The 24,125-nt window shown below is 42.0% G+C and overlaps 1 protein-coding gene across 1 annotated transcript; it reads left to right on the top strand.

The window, feature by feature from the left end:
* The first annotated feature begins 1,523 nt into the window (after nt 1–1,523).
* Nucleotides 1,524–22,421, top strand: mindy2 (MINDY lysine 48 deubiquitinase 2). The gene is made up of 9 exons (XM_030415312.1): nt 1,524–2,538; nt 2,830–2,887; nt 5,753–5,817; nt 12,024–12,182; nt 14,750–14,852; nt 16,091–16,233; nt 17,410–17,583; nt 18,557–18,760; nt 19,879–22,421. The coding sequence occupies exons 1-9, from the start codon at nt 1,627–1,629 to the stop codon at nt 20,065–20,067; spliced, it is 2,007 nt and encodes a 668-aa protein (XP_030271172.1). The 5' UTR covers nt 1,524–1,626; the 3' UTR covers nt 20,068–22,421.
* Nucleotides 22,422–24,125: the final 1,704 nt, after the last annotated feature.

Genomic DNA, 24,125 nt, shown 5'->3' with positions numbered 1-24,125 from the left:
TGTCTCCACTTCCTCTGTACTGTCAAAGTGATACTATTTACTAATCAAGTGATTTAGGTCATGGGTTGTTAGGGTTAGGTGTATGTTTAAGTCCCCAGAGTTTAAATGCTCATGCAGCTTCTACATTTCTATCCTGGAAGAGCAGTGACGCTCCTCTTCTGCTCGGTCAAGTAACTGCTGCCTCCCAGCGGCTCTTAATAGTTACTGCATGTGGATTGCTCAGCCCCTCAAAAAATAATATCTTATCCTGTGTACAGTTACCTTTAGCCTATACCTTTATATGGCTTTGCTTGCACAGACATGTCTTCATTTCAACAGGCCCAAGGAAGTCTGGAGTACATAGTCTCCAAACTGTAGTTTTCTTTTAGAAAATTGAGTGTTTAAAGGTGGGGACTGTCGGCCTGAATCGCTAAATTGATTAAAAGTGGGGATAATACATTGTGGTTTTGCACCCACGTAATAAAAATTACAAAAAAGATAATTTGTTTTGTGTGTTTTGTGTGTTATAACCATGGATTTGGCTCACACTCACTGCCTCGTAATATCCAAAGTCTCGTTGATCCGGACAGTAGTAACGAGGGTTGGCTACGCGAGATCTGTATGGTCTCACTAATGCGTGAGCCCTCGTACGCAAGGCTGTCACGGCCACGGCAGGTTCTGTTCATGATGCGTTCAGGAGTCCTCGTAAAAGAAAAGTCACTCAAACGGGCCGATGGGTTGAGATGCCCCACAAAGGTTACAGCAGTGATGGAATGTAATGTGCCACTTTGTGTAGGACAAAGGTGATGTTATGCTTAAGGATGATCACAAAACAGGGGATTAAATAATAAATTAAATGAACACTGTGTAGTGAATCTAAACTAATCACTTTCTTCAAGATGCATCACATTTGTTTTCAATATTAACAATTCAAGTTTGTTTTCTTTATAGAATCACCAATTAAAATGTAACAGTTGACATTTTTATTGTTTATTCTTTTATTTATCTCTATTTTGGCATTACTTTTCCTTGCTTTCTTTTCCTGCGAGTTTGGCAGACTTGTGGATTTTTTTCCATCAACTTGCAATGACTCATGTTGTTATTTGGTGTTTTGACATTTTCTGTTCTGCCTTCTTGTTTTAACTCACCCTAGACTAGGCTTCCAGTGTTTGACTGGACCGTTGAGTTTTTATTCTGTAATATTGTCTTCCTGAGTTTCCTGCATTTCCTGCATTTGTAAACTCTCTTTTTAAAGCAGTCCTATATATACTTTATTTTGTTTAATATGATTGTGATAATGATGATTTCGATGAATATGATTAATATTATCATTTTAATCTTATTTTATTCTTATCATGAACCTTGTCATCTTGGTCAATTTAAAATGTTTGAAGAATCATAATTATTCTGAGTGAACAAGTGTGACTTGATGTATCACACAGTGTTTTCTCTGACTTCAATTGAAGGAAAATAGAATACGAGCCGACCCAAACGCATCACCGGCTGGCCGTTGCTTTTTGCCGCCCCCTTGCTCGGCCTGAAAGCAATTCACTCTGATGACGTCACTCGCAGAGTTGTCATGGCGTCTTTGGGACCGAAGCTGCTGCTGCAATTTAGCTAAAATCTGTCGACAGTCTGTAAATCGAAATGGAGAAAAATGCAACGCTGCATCGAGACACTGACGGGAGCTCTCTGTGTGCCACAATCGCGGGAGAGATGGGCGACGTTACGGCTGTCGGCGGAGTGAAAGGAGCAGCCGAGAAATGCAAGAATAGTGAGGCTGCTCTCAGTACTTTGGTTAACGTTAGTTGTAATAACAGCACCACAAATGTTGGTGCTCCCACCGCCGTTAATGTCATTTCCAGTGCTGGAAAGTCCGACGTGCCAGAAGTGATCGAAGTCCTCCCGGTGCAGGAGGACAAGAAGAAGGACTCGGCGGCGAGCGGATCGTGGTCGGGGTCCGGGGATCAGATCAGTAACGGGATGGGGCATGACTCGGTGCTGGCTGCAGAAGATAGCGAGGGTGGTGCCTCAAAGTTAGTAAACAACGAAACCGACGGCCCGTCCTTACCTCCCGGTAAGGAGAGCGCGGCGGTGTCGGCGGAGGTTTCGGCTTCTGCAGAAAGTGAACCGACAAAACTTGCCAAACCTACTCGTCTGTGTCCGGACAATGCAATCACAGCAAACGTCAAGTCGGTGCAGTCCGCCGATCACACCTTGTCGGAGGGATTGCCGAGTGGGAGTGACCCCGATCCCAGCCTCGGTGGAGAGTCCCGAAGCATAGATTCACTCGAGTCCTTCTCCAACCTCAACTCCTGCCCCAGCTCCGACCTGAACAGCGAGGGGCTGGAGGACACAGGACTGGCCCTGGCCCTGCAGAGCGAGTACGGGGCTGATGGGACAAAGACTGCGTGCGCTAAGGACCGGGCCGCCGGCCAGTCTATATACCACATTAAGTGGATCAAGTGGAGGGAGGAGAACACGCCGATCATCACCCAGAACGAGAACGGTCCCTGTCCATTACTGGCAATTATGAATGTCCTCCTGCTTGCATGGAAGGTAAAGCCTCCGAGGCGAGCGTGGATCAATGGGAATCTGAGTCTCAGCTCATATAAATAGGCAGATTTTTTTATAGACCTGAGATCTAACAGCTCCATTATCTTATGTTAGTACAGTGTTGTAAGAGTCAATTAACGTGTCCCGATGGTTAACATACACGTTCAGCTCCAGATCAATCATTCAGTGCCTCTCATTTCTTGTTCTAACATTAATTTGTGTTAATTTGTGCATTTTTATTTCAGTTTGTGTCTGCACATGATTGACAAGTGGTGTGATGTGTCTCTGTTGCAGGTTAAGATGCCGCCCATGATGGAAATCATAACTGCTGAGCAGCTAATGGAGTATCTTGGTGAGTGTTTGCGGCTATTAAACCTTTCACACATGAGCAAGTTGATGAAAGAGGGGGAACATGTGATAATTATCATATTAAGCCAATGTCACCTCACTGAACTCAGCCCTCCTCTGCTTGTCCTGTTTTTTTTCACCTGGCTGTTTTGTACCACGCAGTACAATAACAGATCTATTAAAGTTTACTACAATAATAATAATAATAATCTCCTGGACCGCTCTGGCAGAGTCACAGTGACTTGAATCTCCCATGAGTCCGCACTTGTAAACAAACCGTCCCGTAAAAAGCCACCGGCTCTGCGTTTCAACAGGCTAGTAAACATTCTTGTGTTTCGCGTCCTCTCCAATGAGCAGTTACATTCTTAAGGGTCAGATATTTATATATCTTCCAGAGTCAACAGAGAGAGCAGAACAGGGGAATCCCCCATCATCCAATCTTATGCTGTTGCAGAGGAAACCGGAGCTATCTCTTCTCTCTGGCTGTCTCCTGCCCTTCATAACTAGAATTGCTCGACAATATCAAAGCAGAGCGTCTAATTACAGCAGGGGGTCTTTAGAAGTAGAGCCAGTTCCTCCCTGGTTTTCTTCTTCAGTGTCCTCTTGCGCATCTTAACCAAGATCATCCATATCACGGCACTATATATGTCAACTCTTTACGGAAGATTTTCAAATCGCAGTTAAGAATGAAGAAGTTTTTTTCTAGTTTCTAGTTTTTGAGATGTCATAACAATGATGTTAATGTTGTGCAATGTTCAGGGGCTGCCAGGTAACCTCTAAACAATGTTTTTGTCACAAGACACAAACGGTTAAAGGGTGATGGAGTTCAGATGTGGTGTTTAAAGTGCGGTGGTGGTCGTGAATCATCGACTCAGCAGTAGCATGCCAGTGATCCACATGCATAGAGGCAGCCGGATCCAGATATTAAGAAGGGTGGGGTGGGGAACTGGAGAGGAGTGTGTCCTCAGTTCACTGGAGTACAGAGGCAACGAGGGGGGTTTCCCTGTTGTGGACACAGTGTAGTAAAACCACTCGGCCGGCTGGCTCGCTGCGGGGAAATAATCTCGAGTCACGCTCAAATCTTTATCTAGGGTGACAGCGTAGAAATCGAGTCAGAAGAGCGGGACAGCTTGAAAGTCTTAGTCCGAGCACGTCGTAAAACTCGGCTACAGAGAGTCTGCTGGTGCATCAGTTCAGAGTTTTGGTCATAAAGCATAAGCGTGCCTGCTGCTTAAGAGTGTCAAAAATGTGGCTAGCTGAGCATTTATTTCTCTCAGCATGCACACGAAGAACTCATCGTGCCTTTCCCGGTCAGTCATCACAATTATAAAGCACCAAACACAAGAAAAAGGCTTTTTTTCCCCACCCTTCCACCCTGGATGTACTCCACTCATTCAGTTTTTTTTCCTCCTCGCCGTGTGTTGCTGTTTTTACTTAACAAAGCTGTTGATGACAGCAGGTCGACGGCATTCTTCTGAGTGATTCTCAGGGAAAGTATGTGTTGTCAGTGCAGCACGACGCTCTCGCCAGCTCCTAATAAATTTATGATTCTCTATGAGGCGCTTTTAAAAATACTTACACAAGAGTTTGCAAAGTAAGGGGCAGACCACAACGAAAGCAGCAATAACAAGAATGTATTTGCCTAACGCCAGGCGCTATTCAATCTGTGAAACGGTGTAAATCTTTCTAAAAAAAAAAGACGCAAAAGGAAAAATGTTAAGGCAAGTGTGCCATTAGGGAAGGTGAACACGTTACAACATAAAACAATCACACGTGTTACATGTCACACATCCGATGTGGTGTAAAGTGTAAAATGTGTTTTGTAAAAAAAAAGTGTTTAAGCGGGCTGAGCAGAGCCGGAGCCAGACAGCTGCCAGGCTGCTCCAGAGCCAAGCTGAAGGAGCTCTCAAGTGACACTGCAGTGGACAGGGACTCGACTAATGATCCTACACGACTGGCACAGCCTTTTTGTTTTTGTAGAAACTGCTGGCCCGTGATAAATAGGGGTGACGATCACAGAGTGACTCACCATACGGTAAGATTAGTGATATCTGCCCTAGATAAGGATGGTATCACGATACAGCGATTCTGAGATCATCAATACATTGCGAGACAATCATCTTAACGATGCATCACAATATCTGTCGAACTGAAGAGTACAGTATACCCCTGACAGCACAGAGTGCAGGATTGCGTTTTTACACACTGCATTGTGCTGTTTCACAGAACGTTTACATGAAACAGTGAATAGAGCTTTGGCTTAGTGCCTCAGAGACTGCAACCTGTCCATGTCTGTGTGTGCCATCACTCTAATGTAAAAGAGCCACATACTGGCAAAAAGTGGCCAAAGTGCCAGAAAGCAGAACCACTATTACCACTTCTTCACCAGAGTTAGCGTCTTACACTTAATAATGTTCAAGCACTCTTGGACGCAGACAGACGGAAAAGTTTTAAACCAGCAAGCGTCATCAACTTCTACGCGCATCAGAGGATCACGCCTCTAGGACTGCGGGGCGAATAGTAGCGCATTCCCAAGGGTGTGGTGTTTTCAACACAGCCGATTGAAGCCGGAGCTGATAAATACCCATTAGCACATACTGTAGAGTCAGTTGATGTGGGAGTAAATGCTGATTATACATTTGAAGACGAAAGCCAGATGTTGGCGTATGTTAGTGGAAGCAATACAATATACTGCTGGATCGATATTTTGTCCCATCCCTAGCGCTGCACCCCCTAGTGGCTTCTTGAAATGTCTCAAAGCACCTTCAGTACAAACGCTTAAGCCATGAAGCCTTGGTGAATGTCAGTGCAAATCGTGGTTTTGATTGTTTTGCTCCGCCAACGTCTCTGTCCTTGTGTCACTCTGCAGGAGACTACATTCTGGAAACCAAGCCTAAAGAGATATCGGAGGCTCAGCGGCTAAACTACGAGCAGGTAAGACCTGCTTATCACTGCAGAGCACTATAAAACAGGCGTGTGTTTTTGCTTATGTGTGTGCATTAGTAAGCTGCTGACTGTGTTCATGGTAGTCGAGGAGCTCAGGGCTTCAGGGATGAACACACACTCTCTCTCTCTATAAGCCCTCCTTGTGTGGAAGCACAATTGTGCAAGTTTAACGTGAACTCCCACTTTTGACTCTGACACACACTCAAAATATCTCGGCTGCTTGCACCGCCATCATTGATGCACTTTCACTGCAGTACAAAAAGCAGGATGCACGCTGCTCTGCTCAGGCAGTATAGCTGCACGCTCGCACCAAAGCAGGTTAGTACATTTGCATTGAGCCGGCAGATAAGGTCAGCGGGTGTGCCGTAATATGGAAAAAAGGCAAGTTGATGGCAAACCACACAAAACTGCAGCTTAGATTTTTTTCCACTGCTGCTCTATAGGTTACATAAGATGTGTCTTGCAAGGCCCAGGGAACAACAGGGGTCAGGAGTGTCAGATTATGTTGTTTCACATGGCTGTGAATGCTTAGAGACGCATGGCTGGGTTCAGCTCCCGGCTATTACTGAGTGTGTGTGTGTGTGTGTGTGTGTGTGTGTGTCTTACCATGAGAGGCACTTGGAGATGGAGCTCCAGCTCCAGCTCCCCTGCTTCCTCCCATCTCCGCTGCCTGCCTATGGAGTGGGAGAGGCCCTCTCTCTCCTCCCTCCTACTCCTCCCTCCCTCTCCTCCTTCCCTCCCTCTCCTCCTTTTGCGTGGCAGAGCACCAGCACATCTGTGAATGATTTGAAGCCACACTTGTCCCTCATTCAGGGAGTAGAAAAAAAGAAAGTCTCCTCGTAGAAGCTCACTGCAACAGCCTTTCTAAATTTAAGTTGAGCTGAAATACAACCTCTTAAATAAATCGGTGGTGTCCTCAACATGCACCGTTAAAGGAAGGGAGTGGTTAGAGTTTGTGTTGCATAGTTATTATGGCAGTCTAATCCTAGACGCCGGCCTGGGAGCGCTTCTGCGTGTGGGTGTCCTCATGTCCGTGCGCTGTTGTTGACACAGTATGTGGGGGCTACAGTGGGCAGGGCTCTTGGATCTGAGAGATATCTGAGATGTGTTTATGTGCATATCAAACACATCAAGGTATCCTCTTTTTTTCCTATCTATAGGAGATGCGTTTTCGTTGCCTATTGGATTGTTACAAGATACAGCTGAAGCCGCCCTGACTTTGTTCAGTAGGAGTTCACAACAGAAGCAGTTCTATTTTTAAATTCGGATTAAAAAACATCATCTGTCACAGGAGTGTATGAGGATTAAAATAGCAGTAGCACGGCTGCTCTTTAGCTATTGTTAAATATTTACTCGGAGGAGCTGTGGAAGTGAGAGTGTAGGTTTGCTCTGCGTTTGTCTCTGTGGACCCTCAACTCAACAGCAGCACTCTAACAAAGCAATTCATCCACCATGACTGTTGAGCCACTGGAGGAAATGGGTTATCATGTTTTTAGAAACCTCTTTTGTTTGAACTTACTCACAGCGGTGGGTGTTGTTCACAAATGTCTCTTTAAACCAAACTTTGGTTCAGAGGGAAAGTCGATAGAAGCATCTTAACCTCGGCCTGAATGATTTATCATACACGAGCATCTGTTTGGTCAAGACCACCTAAACAGAGACCAGGTCATGACCGAGACCAGCGTGTACCACGCTGCATGACACACCTACAATAACATTTGGAACACGCTAACCAAAGGCACTTATTGATCCGAAAGATTCACATATGCATAAAAACACACACACACACAAGACGCAGGAAAATCTGTCTTCATTCTCCTCTTTTATTGCCAAATGTGCGTATGAATACCTAAGAAAAAATCAAAAGACACCAAGGATCTGAAATCAGCCTTACCATTTTATTAAGGACTCCTTTTGATGTACCTCACACTAACACATTTTTTATATAAACATGAGGTCTTGTTGGTGACTCTTGTCATTTAGTACAATATGTATCAAGCAATAATTTTATACAGTAATATCCCTGTAGTTGTGGTTATTTTAAGTCTTTGTCTTAAAATACATTTCAGAGTCCTCCATGTCTGAGACCGAGACACGGCCGAGGGAAAATATGGTCAATTTCGCAACACTAGAATCCAGAATATCAAGTAAAAGGCCTTCTTAATGTACATCTCAATGCGAGTAAGCAAAGACATTAAATGAGACAAAAGAAATGGCTTGTTTTTTTAAAGTAAGGATCATGAAAGCTCATAACCGAAGCGACTGTAGAGACTTGGCTGCCAGTCGTGCAGGTTGTGGTGTTGGACGCTCATTTTATACGAGCAGGATCCAGCTAATTCTAAGATCAGAGGTGAAGTTGGACATTGGATTATCATTAGTTATGTACATGTGTGCAGTTCAATGGAATCCATTGCAGTAGCTCTGATGCAAATATTTTGTATCTTTATGAGCTGATAATCAGTTCATGTTGAATTTGTCAGAAGGGGGTTGATTCATGTCTACAGTCAACATAGTTAAAGATGCTGCCCTGTCGGATTGCATCATGTTGAGAGGTGTTCTGTCCTCCTTATCTATGTAAATGGGCGCTGACATTATAAACATTATAAACACTAGATTAGCTTGATGATTAATCCAACAAAAATGTGGAGCAGTGGCAGCTGCTGATGTGTGCCAGGACTCATAAAATTCTGACCCACATTGAGGGACATCACAGTCCCATCACAGTCTCATCACAGTCTCATCACAGTAAACTGTTATTTACAGCTGGTGCTGCTGGGTCATGGCATTAGGTAATGGTTTACTTTTGTCCTACAGTGATTGATATGTTTGTTTTCTTTAGGCTCATAGATCTGCTGTGTGCATTTTTAACTAGATTTTTATAGGTATGAATGCAGACAAACTAATTCATTTTGCATCGAAATTCTCACACTTGACATTAAAATTCCATAAAATGATTTTATATAGCAAGGACACCAAATCTGACCTCAGTGTCAACCTTTGGCTTTATTTTTCAACCCAAAAATGTTGCCCGATTGTGTTGCTTGGCAGAGAAGCTTTGGTTTTAAACTCAAAATGCAACATTCTACAACATTTCATCATAATTCCCCTTAATTTTCTAGTGAGGCTTGATTTATTATTTGGTTTCTTGGATGCATAATTCAACTGCTACTTATGTGTTGTTAACTTGGACCCATAATCTGTCAACTACCAGTTAATGACAGCCACTCAGGATGCAGTTTTTAGGTACATTTATGGTGAATGTAACTGATCGTGAAGATGGAAAGTAAAAATACTGAATAGCCTCAGTTGAGTTCTATGTTAATATCATACCATAGAAATCCAACACAAGCGCAGATGAATGTGCGCGATGCAGTGCTAATCATCTGATCTTCAAGTGCTCATCTGATGTTGCAGCCTTCTGCCCTAAAACGAAGAGATGTGGTCCATTACACAGCCCCGCTAATCCGGCCATCGCTGCTGCTCGTAATCGTCCTAATCCACACTCTCAGATGGGCCAGATGAAGGCTTTTCACCTCAGCTCTCTGTGCCAAGCATCGAACGCTGGTGTAGCTCACTGTTCATGGGGCGTGCAGTATCTCTCCTATAAACTGAAGAATATAGTGTTCAAACGAATTCCTGCAAAAACAACTGATTATGTGGTGTTTGAAGCAGCTCTGCTTCTCACATTACCGTTAAAAAGTGGATACATGGTGACTTAAATTTTTCCAGCCCTGTTTCAAATGTGTTAAACTGCTAATAAATCTGTTTGTAGACTTAGGTTCATTGTTCCTGTTTGTCTAAATGAATTGGCTTTTCTTTTAGGCTATTTTATGTGTCGTGATGGAACTGAAAATGGAGCCCACTCCCGACTACACACTCATGATAGAGTTGTAGGACTCAGCTGCGAGACTTATCTTGATCTCAGAGTTAAATGGCAGCGGAGGTTTAGAGCCAGCTGGGAAACATTGCTCTGAGGCTGGATGCAAGAGCTCTGTCAGGCTCTCAGGTGTGCGGGTGCATAAATGCGTCGTATTTGGCATACATGTGATGTGATGTGTGAGAGTGTTTCCTCTAATGTTCACACAGCGCAGAGAAAGGTTGGTCCACTGATAAAATCGTCGCTCAACAATGTAAAGATAAATGGTCTTTAAAGTACTCATCTAATGACCTCACTTAAAAAAGTTCTAATCTTTTCATAATAGTGTCAAAAGCAAAAAAACTGCATGCCTTGGGTTATTTTTCTCAGTTTCATTTGGACTACATGGATACCACAGAAGACAAATCCAATTAAAACCCTCAGGAACCTAGAGGTACCTTATTTTAATGAAACTTGTAAAGACCCTGCAAGTGGTGAGGCTGATGCTATTCTTCTCATAGTCAGCATCTCTCTTCAGGCACAAGTTCTTAGAGACTCCTGAAGGCCAAAGAGAGGTGAAGCGAGGTGAAGCATCACTTCCTCGCAGTCTGTGTAACGTCAGCAAATCAAGCACAGCGATTTCTAGATGAGACATTTAAAAGCATTGGAATAAACTGAAATTGTAGGATTTGAAGCTGTCAGCCATCCTGACCATGCTGCTGCTCTAAAATAGGTCCAGGGGTGTTTTTTAGGTTGAACTACACATAGAGCAGCACTTTCTGTGATGGCTTTGCTGGGATTTGGGGTTTTGTTCGGTAAATGTATGAAGACGGTGAACTTGCCCCGGGCATCTTTATGCCTTCAGGCTTTGTTTTGTGGAATGTTTACTTCCCCGGTGTGGAGCTACGTACAGTATGTACACCAGGAAGCTTGATGTCTGTCTTTATTTCTATTTCCACAGACCACTGACTGTCTGGCACATAGCACAGGGGCACTTTTGAAGATTGTGTGTGTGTGTAAGATAGATTGGGGGGGGGGGGTCATGTGAAAAAGTGACATAAATGCATACGTCGTGTTACAGTGACTCATCTCCCATCATCCGAAAACAAACTCAGTTAAACTTAGTCATTTGTTGATATTCTGTCACTTGACAAAATAAAGGGGATAAAAATGTGTCGCCCGTCCATTTTGCCTGAATTTATAATTGTTGTGTTAAGAGGTGGTACTGACCCCTTCAAGCTGTAGGATGAACTTTGTTTGTGGTTTGTCACAATGTGGAATGATTCTTTAACCTCTTAACTAAAATTACGAACCTGAAAATGAGCATGTGTCCTTTAAACCGTTTCTCTCTATATATGATATTGATATAAAATGTAATAGCCTCCATTATATATGTATGTGTGTTGTCTGAAGTATTTGATAACCACATTTGTGGGATCGCTGCAAAAAAATGTATATTGTACATGTTGTGTGAATAACAGAATATTAGGCGATATATAGATGTCACAGTTTTTTTTTAACTCCCTGATGTCTGTATCCAAATCAGCCCACAGAAATTCACTACCGGTCGGACTATAATACAATTAGGTTTGTGTACTACACGATTGTACTAAAATATGAACATTTTAAGGGCGACCTGGTGAGCTAGAGGCAGCTTTCCGTCCAAGTTGCAGCGTCCCCTGGTAATTTTCTTGCCATGTCTCTACTGTCCACTATCAAAAATAAATGCAAAAACACACAAATGTAGTGTTTATTGCAGGGCTATTGCATTATGTTATCAAATGTTCCCGGTCATTTGTCTAACACTTGGTAATAGCGCCAAAGTGAAATATGTCTCACAATAATGAGCCTGAGAGCTTATACGGAAATCTAATATCAGATGGTTTCCTGGCAGAGACTTCCATTTCTTCCTGTGGTAGAAGGCTGATTGACAGTGAACAGAGCAAAACATAACAAGTGGCGTAAATACAAAAATACTCAATTTAAGCAGAGTGCTGTTAACTATAAAGACAAAATATTTGACAAAACCAAATTAAGGCATGAGGGTTTTTTTTTTATATATCGTACAGGAACAAATGGCAGCTAATGGTTTCTTGTAAAGGTAGAAAAATCAATCCCTGATAGTTCCCAGCTTTGCTGACTGTGTGCAGACAGCCAGGAATAATGTAACAAATGAAGACATGACAACAGCTGCAACGCACACAGCTTTTGGTTCTGTATGATATTTACACTACACAGGCAAACGTTTCTTTTTAATGTGTTTAATCCCTCAGCATGACTCGTATCACGCAGTTCTGGACAATAGTTTTGAAAGGTTGTTGTTCTGCTTGTCTCCCAGAACATGAGCGATGCCATGGCAGTGTTGCACAAGCTGCAGACGGGCCTGGACGTGAACGTGAAGTTCACAGGGGTGCGAGTCTTCGAGTACACCCCAGAATGCATCGTGTTTGATCTGCTGGACATCCCTCTCTATCATGGCTGGCTGGTTGACCCCCAGGTGAGATGGACCTCACTCATCATCGCTTCTGTTTCTCTTCGCCACGGATACCACCTTGTTGTATTGTCCTCCTGTCCGTCCTGGAAACATCTCTTTCAGATTCACTGCAAATGATGAATTACTCTACAACAGTTTTGTATCAACCCTAACTTGTGCAAACAAAACATAGGCACTTGTGTGATGTGCACTCACGTGTAACTATTTCTGTCCAATTCTGGTGATTCGGCTTTACTGAACCTTATTGCACATTATTGGTTAATTTACCTCCTCTACTGTCACAGAAATAAATAGCTGGTAATGAGCATAATTAGTCATGATTAAAATTTTACCATTTTATTTTATGTTCATTTAAAAAAGACAGATAAAACAGGAAAAAATTCCGGTGTCCTGTAACAAATAAAGTGGATACAGTAGTTGCTCTAAAATAATCTCTACATTTGCTAATACATGTTACCATGGAAACCAAATGATTTCGGGTGATTATAAAGAAGATCACGCTATTAACAGTTCCCACAATTAGCAAATGTGTTAAAGACATGATATGTAACATTTCATAGTAGGTCCCTGCGAGGGGGGAATGCACAGGGTACTCAGCCGTGTTAAGTAGGGAGTCGAAAATGCTCAGTGAAAGGGAAAGGAGAACCGCGGAGGGAAGGATCGAAGAACGGTTCATCACTTCGCTGGCTGTTATTACCCATCAGTCATTGCGGCCAAACAATCGAGCTCAGCTGTAACTCACTTTATCGTTAGTGATGTGAATATTTAAGTTCCTGACTTATCTAAAAATGACAATGCTCATATAATATGTATTATTTGTATTGCTTTATTACTGATTTATTTGAATAGTTCTCTCACTTTTCGAAGGAAAGCTACTTTTTAACTGCTTCTGTAATTTTGTTCCTTTTTACCTGAGAAATGTAAGGTTGGCAATGGTGACAACAACAGGGTGCAGGATATCTGGCATTAATTTCCTGTGCCATTCATAATTATCAAGGATTACATAATATATCTATTACGAGACAATAATCTTTTAATCATCGACATATTATATCTCATAATAGTCTCTAAACACACACATGATAGTAGTTTCTTTAGAAATGACACTGTAGGCTTCATCTTGGAAAATAAACAATTCAAATTAATCAAGTCAAATGTATTTAAAAGTTATATAATCTAATGTATCAGTCTTTATTTAAAGATATATTCAATATTTGAATTTCCCCTGTAGCAGTGACTAAGGTGTTTACCTTAACGGCATAACGCACAGAGGAAGTGGTGTCTGCATCGGTGACGTTGCAGCGTGTTTTGCATGGTGGAATGTTGTTGAGGGAAGTTGCCTTAACTGACATTCCCTGAACAGGGTGTAGGGAACAGTGTTTATGTACACTGTGGAACAGAACGTGGCTCAGATAATCAGAGGTCAGAGAGTGAGAAAGTAAGTTGGCGAATGTGACTGAACAAAACTAAGACTTTAATATTTGTCCATTAGGGCTGGTTATCACCAGGTATCTCGCGATACGATACTATCATGATATTTTGCCCACGATAACGATAATATCACGATACAGCGATTCTGCGATAATCGATATATTGCAAGGAATTTCATCCACGATACATCACGATATCTGTGTCACTGAAGAAATTCAGAATTTATTGACTGCACTGAATCCATTTCACAGGAATTACAAAACATTGTCAATCAATTTCACATGAATGACAGCCAAGTAAACAAAGAGTATATTGCACAGTGTCTCTTCTTAACACACACACTGACTACAACTATCATTAAATATCTATATGTGTGGGTTTCAGAGCTACTTAAACCATTTTTTTATTTTTTTATTTGGTTGTATACCTATGTTTGAATAAAGATAAAGCTGTCCTCCGAAGAGGGGTGGTGGTGGTGGGCCAAAAAAAAAAAAAAAAAAATTTTTTATTTTTTTTACATTTTTAAATATCGATATATGGCACGTGTATCGATAACGTACCTCAAGACGAAATATCGCTATATATCGTAGTATCGATATTTTGGCACACCCCTATTGTCCATGAACATTTCTGCCTGAGTCACAACAGACTCCCATTGTCCGACCCTACTTAGCAATGTCATTAAACCCTGTATTTTTTTTACTGTTTTGATTGAGAGACCACAGGTGTCATAAATTACTACATTTGCATTTTAAGAGTAGTTTTTGAATTCATACTAACTCCACATGTAGTCCCACACAGGTCTGTAGTTGGTCCGGTTTGTGTTCCCAACCCAAACAAACACCTCCAGAGTTCTCTTGGAAGTGGACCACCACCTGAGATGATCTGTGTGCACTTCTGTCTTCAAGTGCTCAAATGAAAGTGTTCATATGATCCTAGTTAACAATTAAATACAGCAGAGTTCAGTTGGACTGTACCAAATAGGAATCAAGTCTGCACAGCGATGATAGCTTCAGTATGAACCCCTCGACAACAGAGTTTTACTCTCTAGTATACGCTTTTGCTGTGTTTTTGAGTAAAAACAGCAGTAAAGCCTGGTGAATGTTCCTTCCCACAGTTTTTTTTATCTTTGTTTGCAGATACATGACATTGTCAAGGCAGTGGGCAATTGTAGCTACAACCAGCTGGTGGAGAAGATAATATCCTGCAAACAGTCAGACAACAGTGAGCTGGCAGGGGAAGGTGAGTGCTCTCTCTTCACTCTAGACTTTTCTGACCTGCCCAACTCGCCTCCTGTCTCCCCCCGCATCTCTTTTCTTTTCCCCAAAGTGTACTCGGAAGTGGAGAAAGAGACATTTTCTTTCACTTTAATGTAACATATTTGCTTAAGTGCAACATAACTTGAGTGACCAAGTTGAAATAAAACCAGGACGTACATGTGGCCAGTCGTCAAATGACCTACTTCCACAGCGCACAGTCTTCTTACCAGCTGTCGGTAACTTCTCCACTAAAAATATTTGCTCATTCAACACTGAGCTTCCTGAGTAGTTGTCTGCTGGGCTGCTGCCAAGTCAACACACCGAGGCCTCAGTAGACGATGAGACGGACACGGGAAATTCACTCATTTCTATTGTGTTCTGCTTTCGTAGCACAGAAATAATTAATAAAGCGATTTTTAATGCTTATCTACACATGAAAACTAGAGGAAATTAATTGGCAACTGCTTAAATTGGTCTGATATTCTGAGAAAATGAAACATCTGTCTCTGAGTTTTGTTGTCATGCTTACGAGCGCCTAAATATTAAATATTATGTATTGAAGTATTGAGTTAGTTTCTTCTCCGTCCGTCTGTACAAGTTGTGGCTCATTCTGCAGTCGACTGCCTCTCTATCTGTTTGAGAATCGCTCTGATTCTGTGTGTGTTTGCTCCAAATTGAATGTTCTGTCTTACAGATGTCTCTCGCCATCTGTCTCTCAGCCTATATTGAGTTCACTATAGTAACTGTGACCACTCTCAGCAGCACGCAGTCAGAACGCTGCTACAGACATTACGGAACTGTTTCCGACATTTTTTCCAAACAGTGACCTATGTTCATGAATGAGTAAGGAATTTTCTTTGATTGTAGTGCAGATGACTCATCCAGTGGTCTGTGGTCTGACAATAAAAATATTTGTAAATCAAAAAGAGTTCATTTGAGAGAAAAGAAAGAAACCCGTGCTTTCACCTTTCTCGGCTAAATGATTCTCTTCAGAACTCATTAAAAACGTGACAGTCGAAGCTTAAAATAAAAGAATCACCACACATTTTCAGATCCGTTTTTTAAATCTGAGTCTGTATATTCTGCAAAAAGCAGGAACTAGAAGAAAAACATAACGGTGGAATAAAATATTCAAGTAAGACTCATTGCTAATAAATCACAAATTCATTCTCTCCTTCTTTGTTCTCCTGTACGTTTCTTCCTCCCCCTCTCTCATCCCAGGCATCGTGGCAGAGCAGTTCCTTAACAGCACAGCCACACAGCTGACGTACCACGGCTTATGTGAGCTCACGTCCACTGTACAGGAGGGAGAGCTCTGCGTCTTTTTCAGGAATAACCACTTTAGCACCATGATCAAGTACAAGGTAAACACAGTAACTTCCTCATTTGCCTCATTCGCATCAGTGAGATCGAAAGTTGCATGCCATGGAGTTCACTGTGGATTTTGCAGCAACTTAAATAGGTCGCATGTGTTTCGAACTGGCCCTCCTGTCAGTGACAAGTGCCCTGAAGCCCTTTACTTTAACAGGAACAAACTACTGTGTTTTGTCTAGAACATTTTAAATAAACCCTCCAGTCAAAAATGTTCCAGTTGAATGTTTGAGCTTCGCCGTGTAGAACGATCCCATACTCAAGTGCAGCATGGAAATGTGAATCCCCCAGTGCGAACACACTGAGAACGAACTTTAAAGGGAAGTAGGAGATGTCTTGTGTCCAGCAGTGAAACTTGTTTGTTGAAAAGATGTTTGTATATTCTGGAATTAAATTAGGGAGAATGAATATGAGCAATTTAATGATTGTAATGTAATAAATCTATCTTTTTTTCCTGCAAAAAACATTTCAGACACAAATTAGAGAATTTAACGTTGGCTTTAAAGGAGCAGTTTGTAAGATATTGCCAGAATTTTCATTAAAATAACAAAAAGAATCAACTGTGAAGAAAAGACATCAATGTATTGTGTTGCAGAGATGTCTGCTGAAGTTAGCAATCTTAAGCAGCTATCCCCTGGCCAATTCTGTCTAATGCCACTTTGTATTCGTAAGAGGCGATATCACGTGTTACCATCTGCTGTCCACCGCTACTACAGACTTGTTTCAACATGTTATTCAAACTGATGAAAAGTACATACTTAAGTATCACAGATTTACAATTTTACACATCTGCATCCCATCTCTAGTAGTCCCGTGCCCACAGCTGGCTCACCATATCACTGCAGCTTGGGGGGGGGGCAGACCTTTCCTGTTATCTACAGGAGGGGAAGTGGCGCCTGCTTACTTTTATTCTGAATGCCAGTCTACAGTTGCCAATGAAAGCAAAGCTGCGTGCATCACCTATGACCCTCAGACAAAGCATCATGACAGCCTAAGTTCTCTTGTAATCACTCAGCTGCAGACTTATGTGGATACCATCACATTCAAAACAACCATATACAGATTGTGTGGGTGTGTACCCATGTATGTGCGTGTATATATAGTATGAGCGAGATAAGATGTGTGTATGTAATGTGTATGTGTTTTTTTGTTGTTTTTTTTTTCATTAGGGCCAGCTGTACCTCCTGGTTACAGACCAAGGTTTCCTCACGGAGGAGAAGGTCGTCTGGGAGAGTCTGCACAACGTCGACGGAGACGGAAACTTCTGCGATTCCGAGTTCCGGTTGCGGCCTCCGTCCGATCCAGAGACCGTGTACCGAGGCCAGCAGGATCAGATAGACCAGGTCTGAGCGCGGCAACTAACCACTCCAAAAACTACTGTGTGCTTAATCATGACGTGCCTTTCACACCATCAGTGCGCCACAAAACCCAGGACGGAATACAAGACCAGTAACGTCACACTGCAAACCATTTTTTTTTTTTTTTTTTTTTTTAAAAAGGAGGGACCAAACAAAACAAAACATGGAATCAAATCTGTGGAAAACTCCAGAGTAAAATCAACTGTGCACCATTTCAGGCTTAAGACAAACTAAAAAAATTAAAGTGAAGTTCCTCAATAATACATGTGTTCCAGCTCCTCATACCAGCTTTTTAGACACACGCAACAGCCTGAAAAGCCGCCCCCTTTGTTCTCATCCATGCCTTGCTGTACCATACAGTCCCCACGCCGTACTGGGTTTATGTCTCTCGGGTATATTTACTGGGTTCACAGCTGTCTGCTCATTTGTTGGCTGGAGTGGTCCAGACATGGAGCCCACTGACAAATTGTCTGCCGTGCTCCCACACACACAGACCAGACAAGAGCATGGGGGCTATTACTTTTTATTCTCTTTGCTTACTCAGGCCCAGCCCCTCTTTACCTACCAGATAGGGCTGGTGAGAAAAAATCTATTCAGGCAATTTTCTGCACTCATAATCAATTCAGTTAGATTGGAGGAAACTTGTAAGGGTCCCAGAGGGTGGAACTGGATCTTTGCAGTGACAAAGTACATAACATAATAGAGGATACTGAATGTAATACAGTGGATAACGCCGGCTTGAATTAGATGTTGCCAAAAGCTAATTACTGCAAAAAGAATATTGCAACAAATGTAAATGAATAAAGACGGACACAAATGGCTCAGTTAGTAAGTAAAGAGCTGTGGTTGTGAGGAATGAACAAGTTCAGATGTTGTGCAATTGCATGGTATAGACCTAAGCATCACAATTAAAGCTTTGCTTATCAAGCCTTTCTCCCTCTTTGTTCATGTGTGTCAGGACTATCTCATGGCGCTGTCACTGCAGCAGGAGCAGCAAAGCCAGGACCTACAGTGGGAACAGCTCCCCGAGGGCATCAGCGACCTAGAGCTGGCAAAAAAGCTCCAGGAAGAGGAGGACCGACGAGCCTCGCAGTACTACCAGGAGCAAGAGCAAGAGCAGGCGGCGGCGGATGCAGCAGCAGCAGCAGCAGCACAGGCACAGGTGGGGAGGGAGGGGCTGAGGGAGATAGAAGCAGGTGGGGGAGGGAGGAGATGTAGGACTTTGAACAAAGTGGGGCATTTAGTGTTGCACACAGGGAATATGTTGCCGTTTGAAAACAGATGGACGTGTGCATCAGAGAGTTTGAGCCATAAAGGAGGCATTAAGGCTGAAAAGGGATTTTCTTTTCTTTCTTTTTTTTCATAATGCTGCAACTTTACTGTAAGGTCACAACCATTGTCCCCGGACCTGCCCAGGTACTGAGGGTGCTGCAGCACCAGCTGATAATAGTGATGTAGACTCGAAGCAGAGAAAGACAGAGAGAGAGAGAGAGAGAGAGAGAGATCATGTGAACGAGCTTGAAACAGAAAGCATGAGAATATAAACAGATGTGTCCACAGAATATTAAATACTTATTTGAACGTGAAGCTGAAGCATGGTGTTTTTCTCTACAATTCTGTCAACAGGAATATCTACCTTATATCCGCCACTCTCCTCTATTAAACTTCTACATCCTCACTGCGCAGCATCATTATAAACTATAGGCTGTTTATCCCTGGGATGAACATGAGTCTGTGGTGATCCGATCACAAACAGACAGCTCGGCAGTTCACACCTGGCATTGGGCGTCTCGAGTGGCCACTATAGATCTGATCTCACTTGCCTGCTCTATGTGCAAATACACACGTACATCACTGGAATTAATGAACATTATCTTTTGCCATCAACATTGCCATCTGCTGCAGTGCAAAACATTCTCAAATTGTTGTTAATAACTATCAAATATAAGTTATTCTGGCCATTCAGATTGATAAAATATATTGTGCACCTTTTAAAATGATGTCATTATAGAGACTGACCCCCCAGTACCTCCAACTGTGACTTACCCACATCTCTGCATGTTGCAGATATGTGAGATGCACTGTACTATTATTACAATCAATGTTACAATGCACACTTTTCAGTTTCACTTTTCATTTTCAGTCAAGACATTAAAAAAATGATAATAACATTTGGTTTAATTTATTTTTTTTTCAGTGTCCAGCGATAAGTAGCATTGCGTGAAATAAACACACATCTATAACTGTACACTCTTCTGCCCTGTTGTCCTGTTTGTGCAGCAGCGGCAGCAGGAGCCTGCCGACGGAGACGAGGCGGACAGAGGAGGTGCAGGAGCAGGCGGAGTGGCGGCCGGCGCTGGGATGGCGGCAGCAGCCGGAGCCACACCCAGCCCGGGAAAACAGTCCTCCAGCGGGGAGCGCAAAGCCAAGAAAGAGTCGAAGGATAAAGACAAATGTGTTATTTTGTAACATAGAGCGTGTCTGTGTGAGTGTGCGTGTGGGTGTTTTGTGCATTTGCTTATCTGTGAGAAAAGGGACAGCATCAGTTTCTCCTCGGACTGGACACACTGAACGCGCTGTCCCCAGCCTGACGACAAACGAGGGAAGGAGACCTTCGAGGAGAGGCGCGACGAGACTGACGCAGGATCTGCTGTTCCCAAACCACTGGTGCCTGCTATCCTCTCTCCTCAGTGGAACCTGGACATCAGAGGCAGGGACACTACAACGACAACTACCCCGTATCTTTCATAGAGTCGGCCAAACTTTGTTACAAGTTGCAAAGTGCACTATATTTGTGATGTGGGGTCAAGTTTATTCGGGGTGGTATGTTTTATATCAAAAGACATAATCTGAAGAAACAAAATGTCACCCTCTCACCGCTTTCTTTTCCAAAAAAGGAAGAAACCATTAATTTCATCCACTTTTTGTTACTGCAGCTTATAAGCTTTTCTTTTTTTGTACGTATCAATATTTACAAAACGTATATATAAACAGACCCAGCTGTTGTTTTTAGTTTTTTTTTAAAGATAGATGCCAAGATTCACATTTTATTTATGTACGTGTGCAGCTTTCGCGAGAGGTTTTATTTCTTTGTGTAAGCTGAGAGGGACAGTCTCATATTATTGCCTGTTTGAAATCAATGTAACACTATTCGTGTCCCCTCCAAGACACCGTGAGCCTAAAGGGTTAATTATTGCCAGATAGCTTCCAGATACTGTAGCTACCTAACAACACTCATCACAGCTTGCCCTGTTCAGATTTGCCTTACCAGAGTATGGCAGTGTTATGTTCTGCTCTGTCTGAATGTGAATGTGTGTGTGTTTTTATGTGTATGGTGTGTACAGTACACGTGTGCTATGTGGTGTAATGGTGTGTGGTATACACGTCTCATTTACTGAGCGTCGCTGGTGTGACAAGTTTCGATTTGGAAACGACCCAAACCTTTTAGTTGAGTTACACTTTCTGGATTTTAACGTCTTTTATGTTTTGATTCAGACAAAAAAAACCCACACATTTGGAACGGGCAAATAGGGATTCATGTCGCGGATTTAATCGACAAGAGTTTTGTCTGAATCTGATGATTCCCGTTTGAGACACGATTTAGCTTCTGGCAGATTAGATGGCAGCCAGTTAAGAGTGTATGATAGTTCTGAAAGGCCCTTTTTTTTCTTTCTGATAGTTTCTGCTCCTGAAGAGGTGCAGCGTGCATTCAGGCAATAACACGATCTCCTCTGTTAGGTTCTGGATGTCGGAGTTCCACTGCGGCCAGGTTTTGAAAGGAAATGCCACAGAATTCGGTAATTTGCATGTGAGTTTCCTCTATACTAGGAAAGCTCAATTATCTTTGGTGAACGTCTCCTTTTTACAAAGTCCAAATCTGTGAGGTCAAGAACTACACAACAGGAGCTTCGAGTTTCCTGTCTTCTTTCATGCTGGAGAAAGTTACATTAGCCCTAGAGGTGGAGATTCTTCTGTTATCCTCGAAAAATAAGTTCACAAATTGAGCTCTCCTGGGTGGAACAGGATTTACATTCTGAACGTTGCAATTCTGTGGTCTCACTTTTTAACTTGTGTGCATTTCACTGCAGCAAACACATGATGTACATATTTACCTGATGCATTCTTATAATGGATTTAGCTAGCGGTTTGTGCCATTATTGTACCATGGGACTGCCTCTGCAGAAACTTTTCTATCTATACATTCCAATTGGATGCCTTGACTCAAGCCTTCTGTTACGGACTGAGTGAGACTGTTGTCAGAGGAGGTCTTTTCGCAGTGCTTGCGAGTTTTGTTCAGTGTGGACAAATGGAACATCAGGACAGGACAATGACATAGAGGCAGCGGGCTACCTACTGTGTGGGAACCCTTTCTTATGGGCTCTTTGTGCGATGGCTGGAGTTTTGAGCTCCACGTGTGTTCAACGAGGCTACGTTTTGTATATATATATATGACGCCTTACGACATTTCAAACCTTATTTATAGGACAAAAAGGAAACAGGCGTATTAGCAGAATGAGACAATCCATGCATTTCTTTTCACATCAGAAATACACTTTCTGAAGGGATATATCCTCGAGTGTCTTTTATGTATCGGCACAGTTCCTGGGCCTGTAGTCACTTTTCTCAGTCACGACTTTTAAGCGTCTGTATGTGTACACGCAATAGCTATTTCGACACTTCGAAGGACTCAACACTATTTTATTTAAGACCCTCATTGTTGAACTTCACACTGAAAAGAACAATGAATCAAGCTGCTCTTCTTGTGTTAACTACCTGATGGGAAATAAAAAAGAAACTTCCTCGCACACAAGGAACATTGTTAATTATGTACACTTCTCATTGACTCAGCAGTTTGTTTTGTTTTTTTGTCATGCAGCTTGAATAAAAAACATGTGTAATCATAAGATGAAGGCAAGAGGTTGGGTGGGGTGGGGTGGGGGGGGGGGTGGGGTGGGGTGGGGGGGGGGGGGGGGTCCGAGGGGGTCTGGCAACATTGAGCTATTGTTTTTGTCTTTGTTTTTTATGCGAGTATCACCTCATTTATGTTTCGGCCCATCAAAGTGAACATGCTGATTAGACATTCCAGTGGAAGTTTAAGAAATGAAACTTCACTTAGGGCAGTTTGAGATGAACTGGGAAAAAGGTTTTGTTTTGTATGAGTGAAAAAGAGCGCAGAGTTACACATGCCACATATTATTATTATTATTATTATTATTATTATTATTATTATTATTATTATTATTATTTCAGATTAACTACTGTGCATTAGCTTGCCATCCCTCATCGTTATTACCCCCAGAACATTATATTTCCGTTGTAACGTGTTCGTTATGCCCCTCGTTTCCTAAAGATTAATTGATCAGAAGGATATTGTGTGTTAAGTGTCTCAAAGTGTTTTTGTTTTGTTTTGTTTTGTTTTTCTTGTATGCCTTGTAAAAGTGACGGTGGGATAAATGCTGTAAAAAAAAAAAAAAATTGTGTTTTGACAAGGTGGTCGTTGAACAAATAGTCGTCGTAATTGGTTTTGCACTGTTACATTGATATGCACTAACAGAAGAGAAACATACCTCATTTTATACAAAACATAAAAAAATTGTGCAAGAGTGCTATTGTTCTTTGGGTACCTTTTAAAAGAAAAAAAAAAAAACTGGCCAAAAGAATTATCTCAAGGTGGTAGCGGTAGCTTAAGCCAGCTGAATAATATGAATTTGTAAAAGTGTGAAAGGGCTGTCGAAATGTTCTGGCTTAAATTTGTTTGGAAAAAAAAAAAAACAATAGTACTATGTCAATAGAACTTGCTGCAATTTGATATATTCAGGTTAGTGGTACACCTATACCAGACAAAAGGCTACCCGTACCAAGGCCTGAGTACCAGCACACAGCTCACAGATGGTGACAAAGATATGAACTACAACAACGGAACGATGGTCATTTGAGGCAGTTTTTCTACGAAGTACGGCAGAAAAATATGTAGACAACACTGGTACTTGACCCAGTCAGCAAAAAAAAAATGGTGTAGGTGCACCCCTAATTCAGGTTGTTCTTTTTCCAGTCCATCATTCAACTACACAACTTTTCAAACAAACTTTTACGAACACAAAAACAAGGTAAAGGCTGCTTTATAAGGCTCGAGCGTTGTCATCTATGTAGCAGAGGGAAAGCGTTTATTCTTGTTCTGTGAGACACATCCAGACTGCTGAAGGGAGGTGTTTTTCTTTAACGCAATATTGAACTCCCAGATTTTACTTTGTGGTGCATGTATGGTGTGGACTGAAAAATTTAGGCTGAGTCACAAAAAAACAAACAAAAAAACTTTGAATTATTAACTCCCCCAAGAACATCATCTCCACTGTACGGCCCATTATATTTATAATTCACATAAAACATACGAGCGAGAAGGAAGGAAGGTGTTTGTGAATACGGGAGGTTACTCATTTGTGTTGATTTCAATGTTCATCTATTTACATAAATGACCAAATAATGTATGTAGCCTTTCACATTACAGTCACATATTGTATGTGGTGATA

This window comes from Sparus aurata, chromosome 4 (assembly GCF_900880675.1).
Source record: "Sparus aurata chromosome 4, fSpaAur1.1, whole genome shotgun sequence".
NCBI classification, from domain to species: domain Eukaryota; kingdom Metazoa; phylum Chordata; class Actinopteri; order Spariformes; family Sparidae; genus Sparus; species Sparus aurata.
This window is presented reverse-complemented; position numbering and strand designations above follow the sequence as displayed.

Bases quoted from the DNA above. Each gene is read 5' to 3' on its own strand.
- mindy2 (XM_030415312.1), top strand. From the start codon at position 1,627: ATGGAGAAAAATGCAACGCTGCATCGAGACACTGACGGGAGCTCTCTG. The intron at 5,818-12,023 runs GTAAGACCTGCT...CTTGTCTCCCAG, and splicing joins AGCGGCTAAACTACGAGCAG to AACATGAGCGATGCCATGGC. The intron at 17,584-18,556 runs GTCTGAGCGCGG...CATGTGTGTCAG, and splicing joins AGCAGGATCAGATAGACCAG to GACTATCTCATGGCGCTGTC.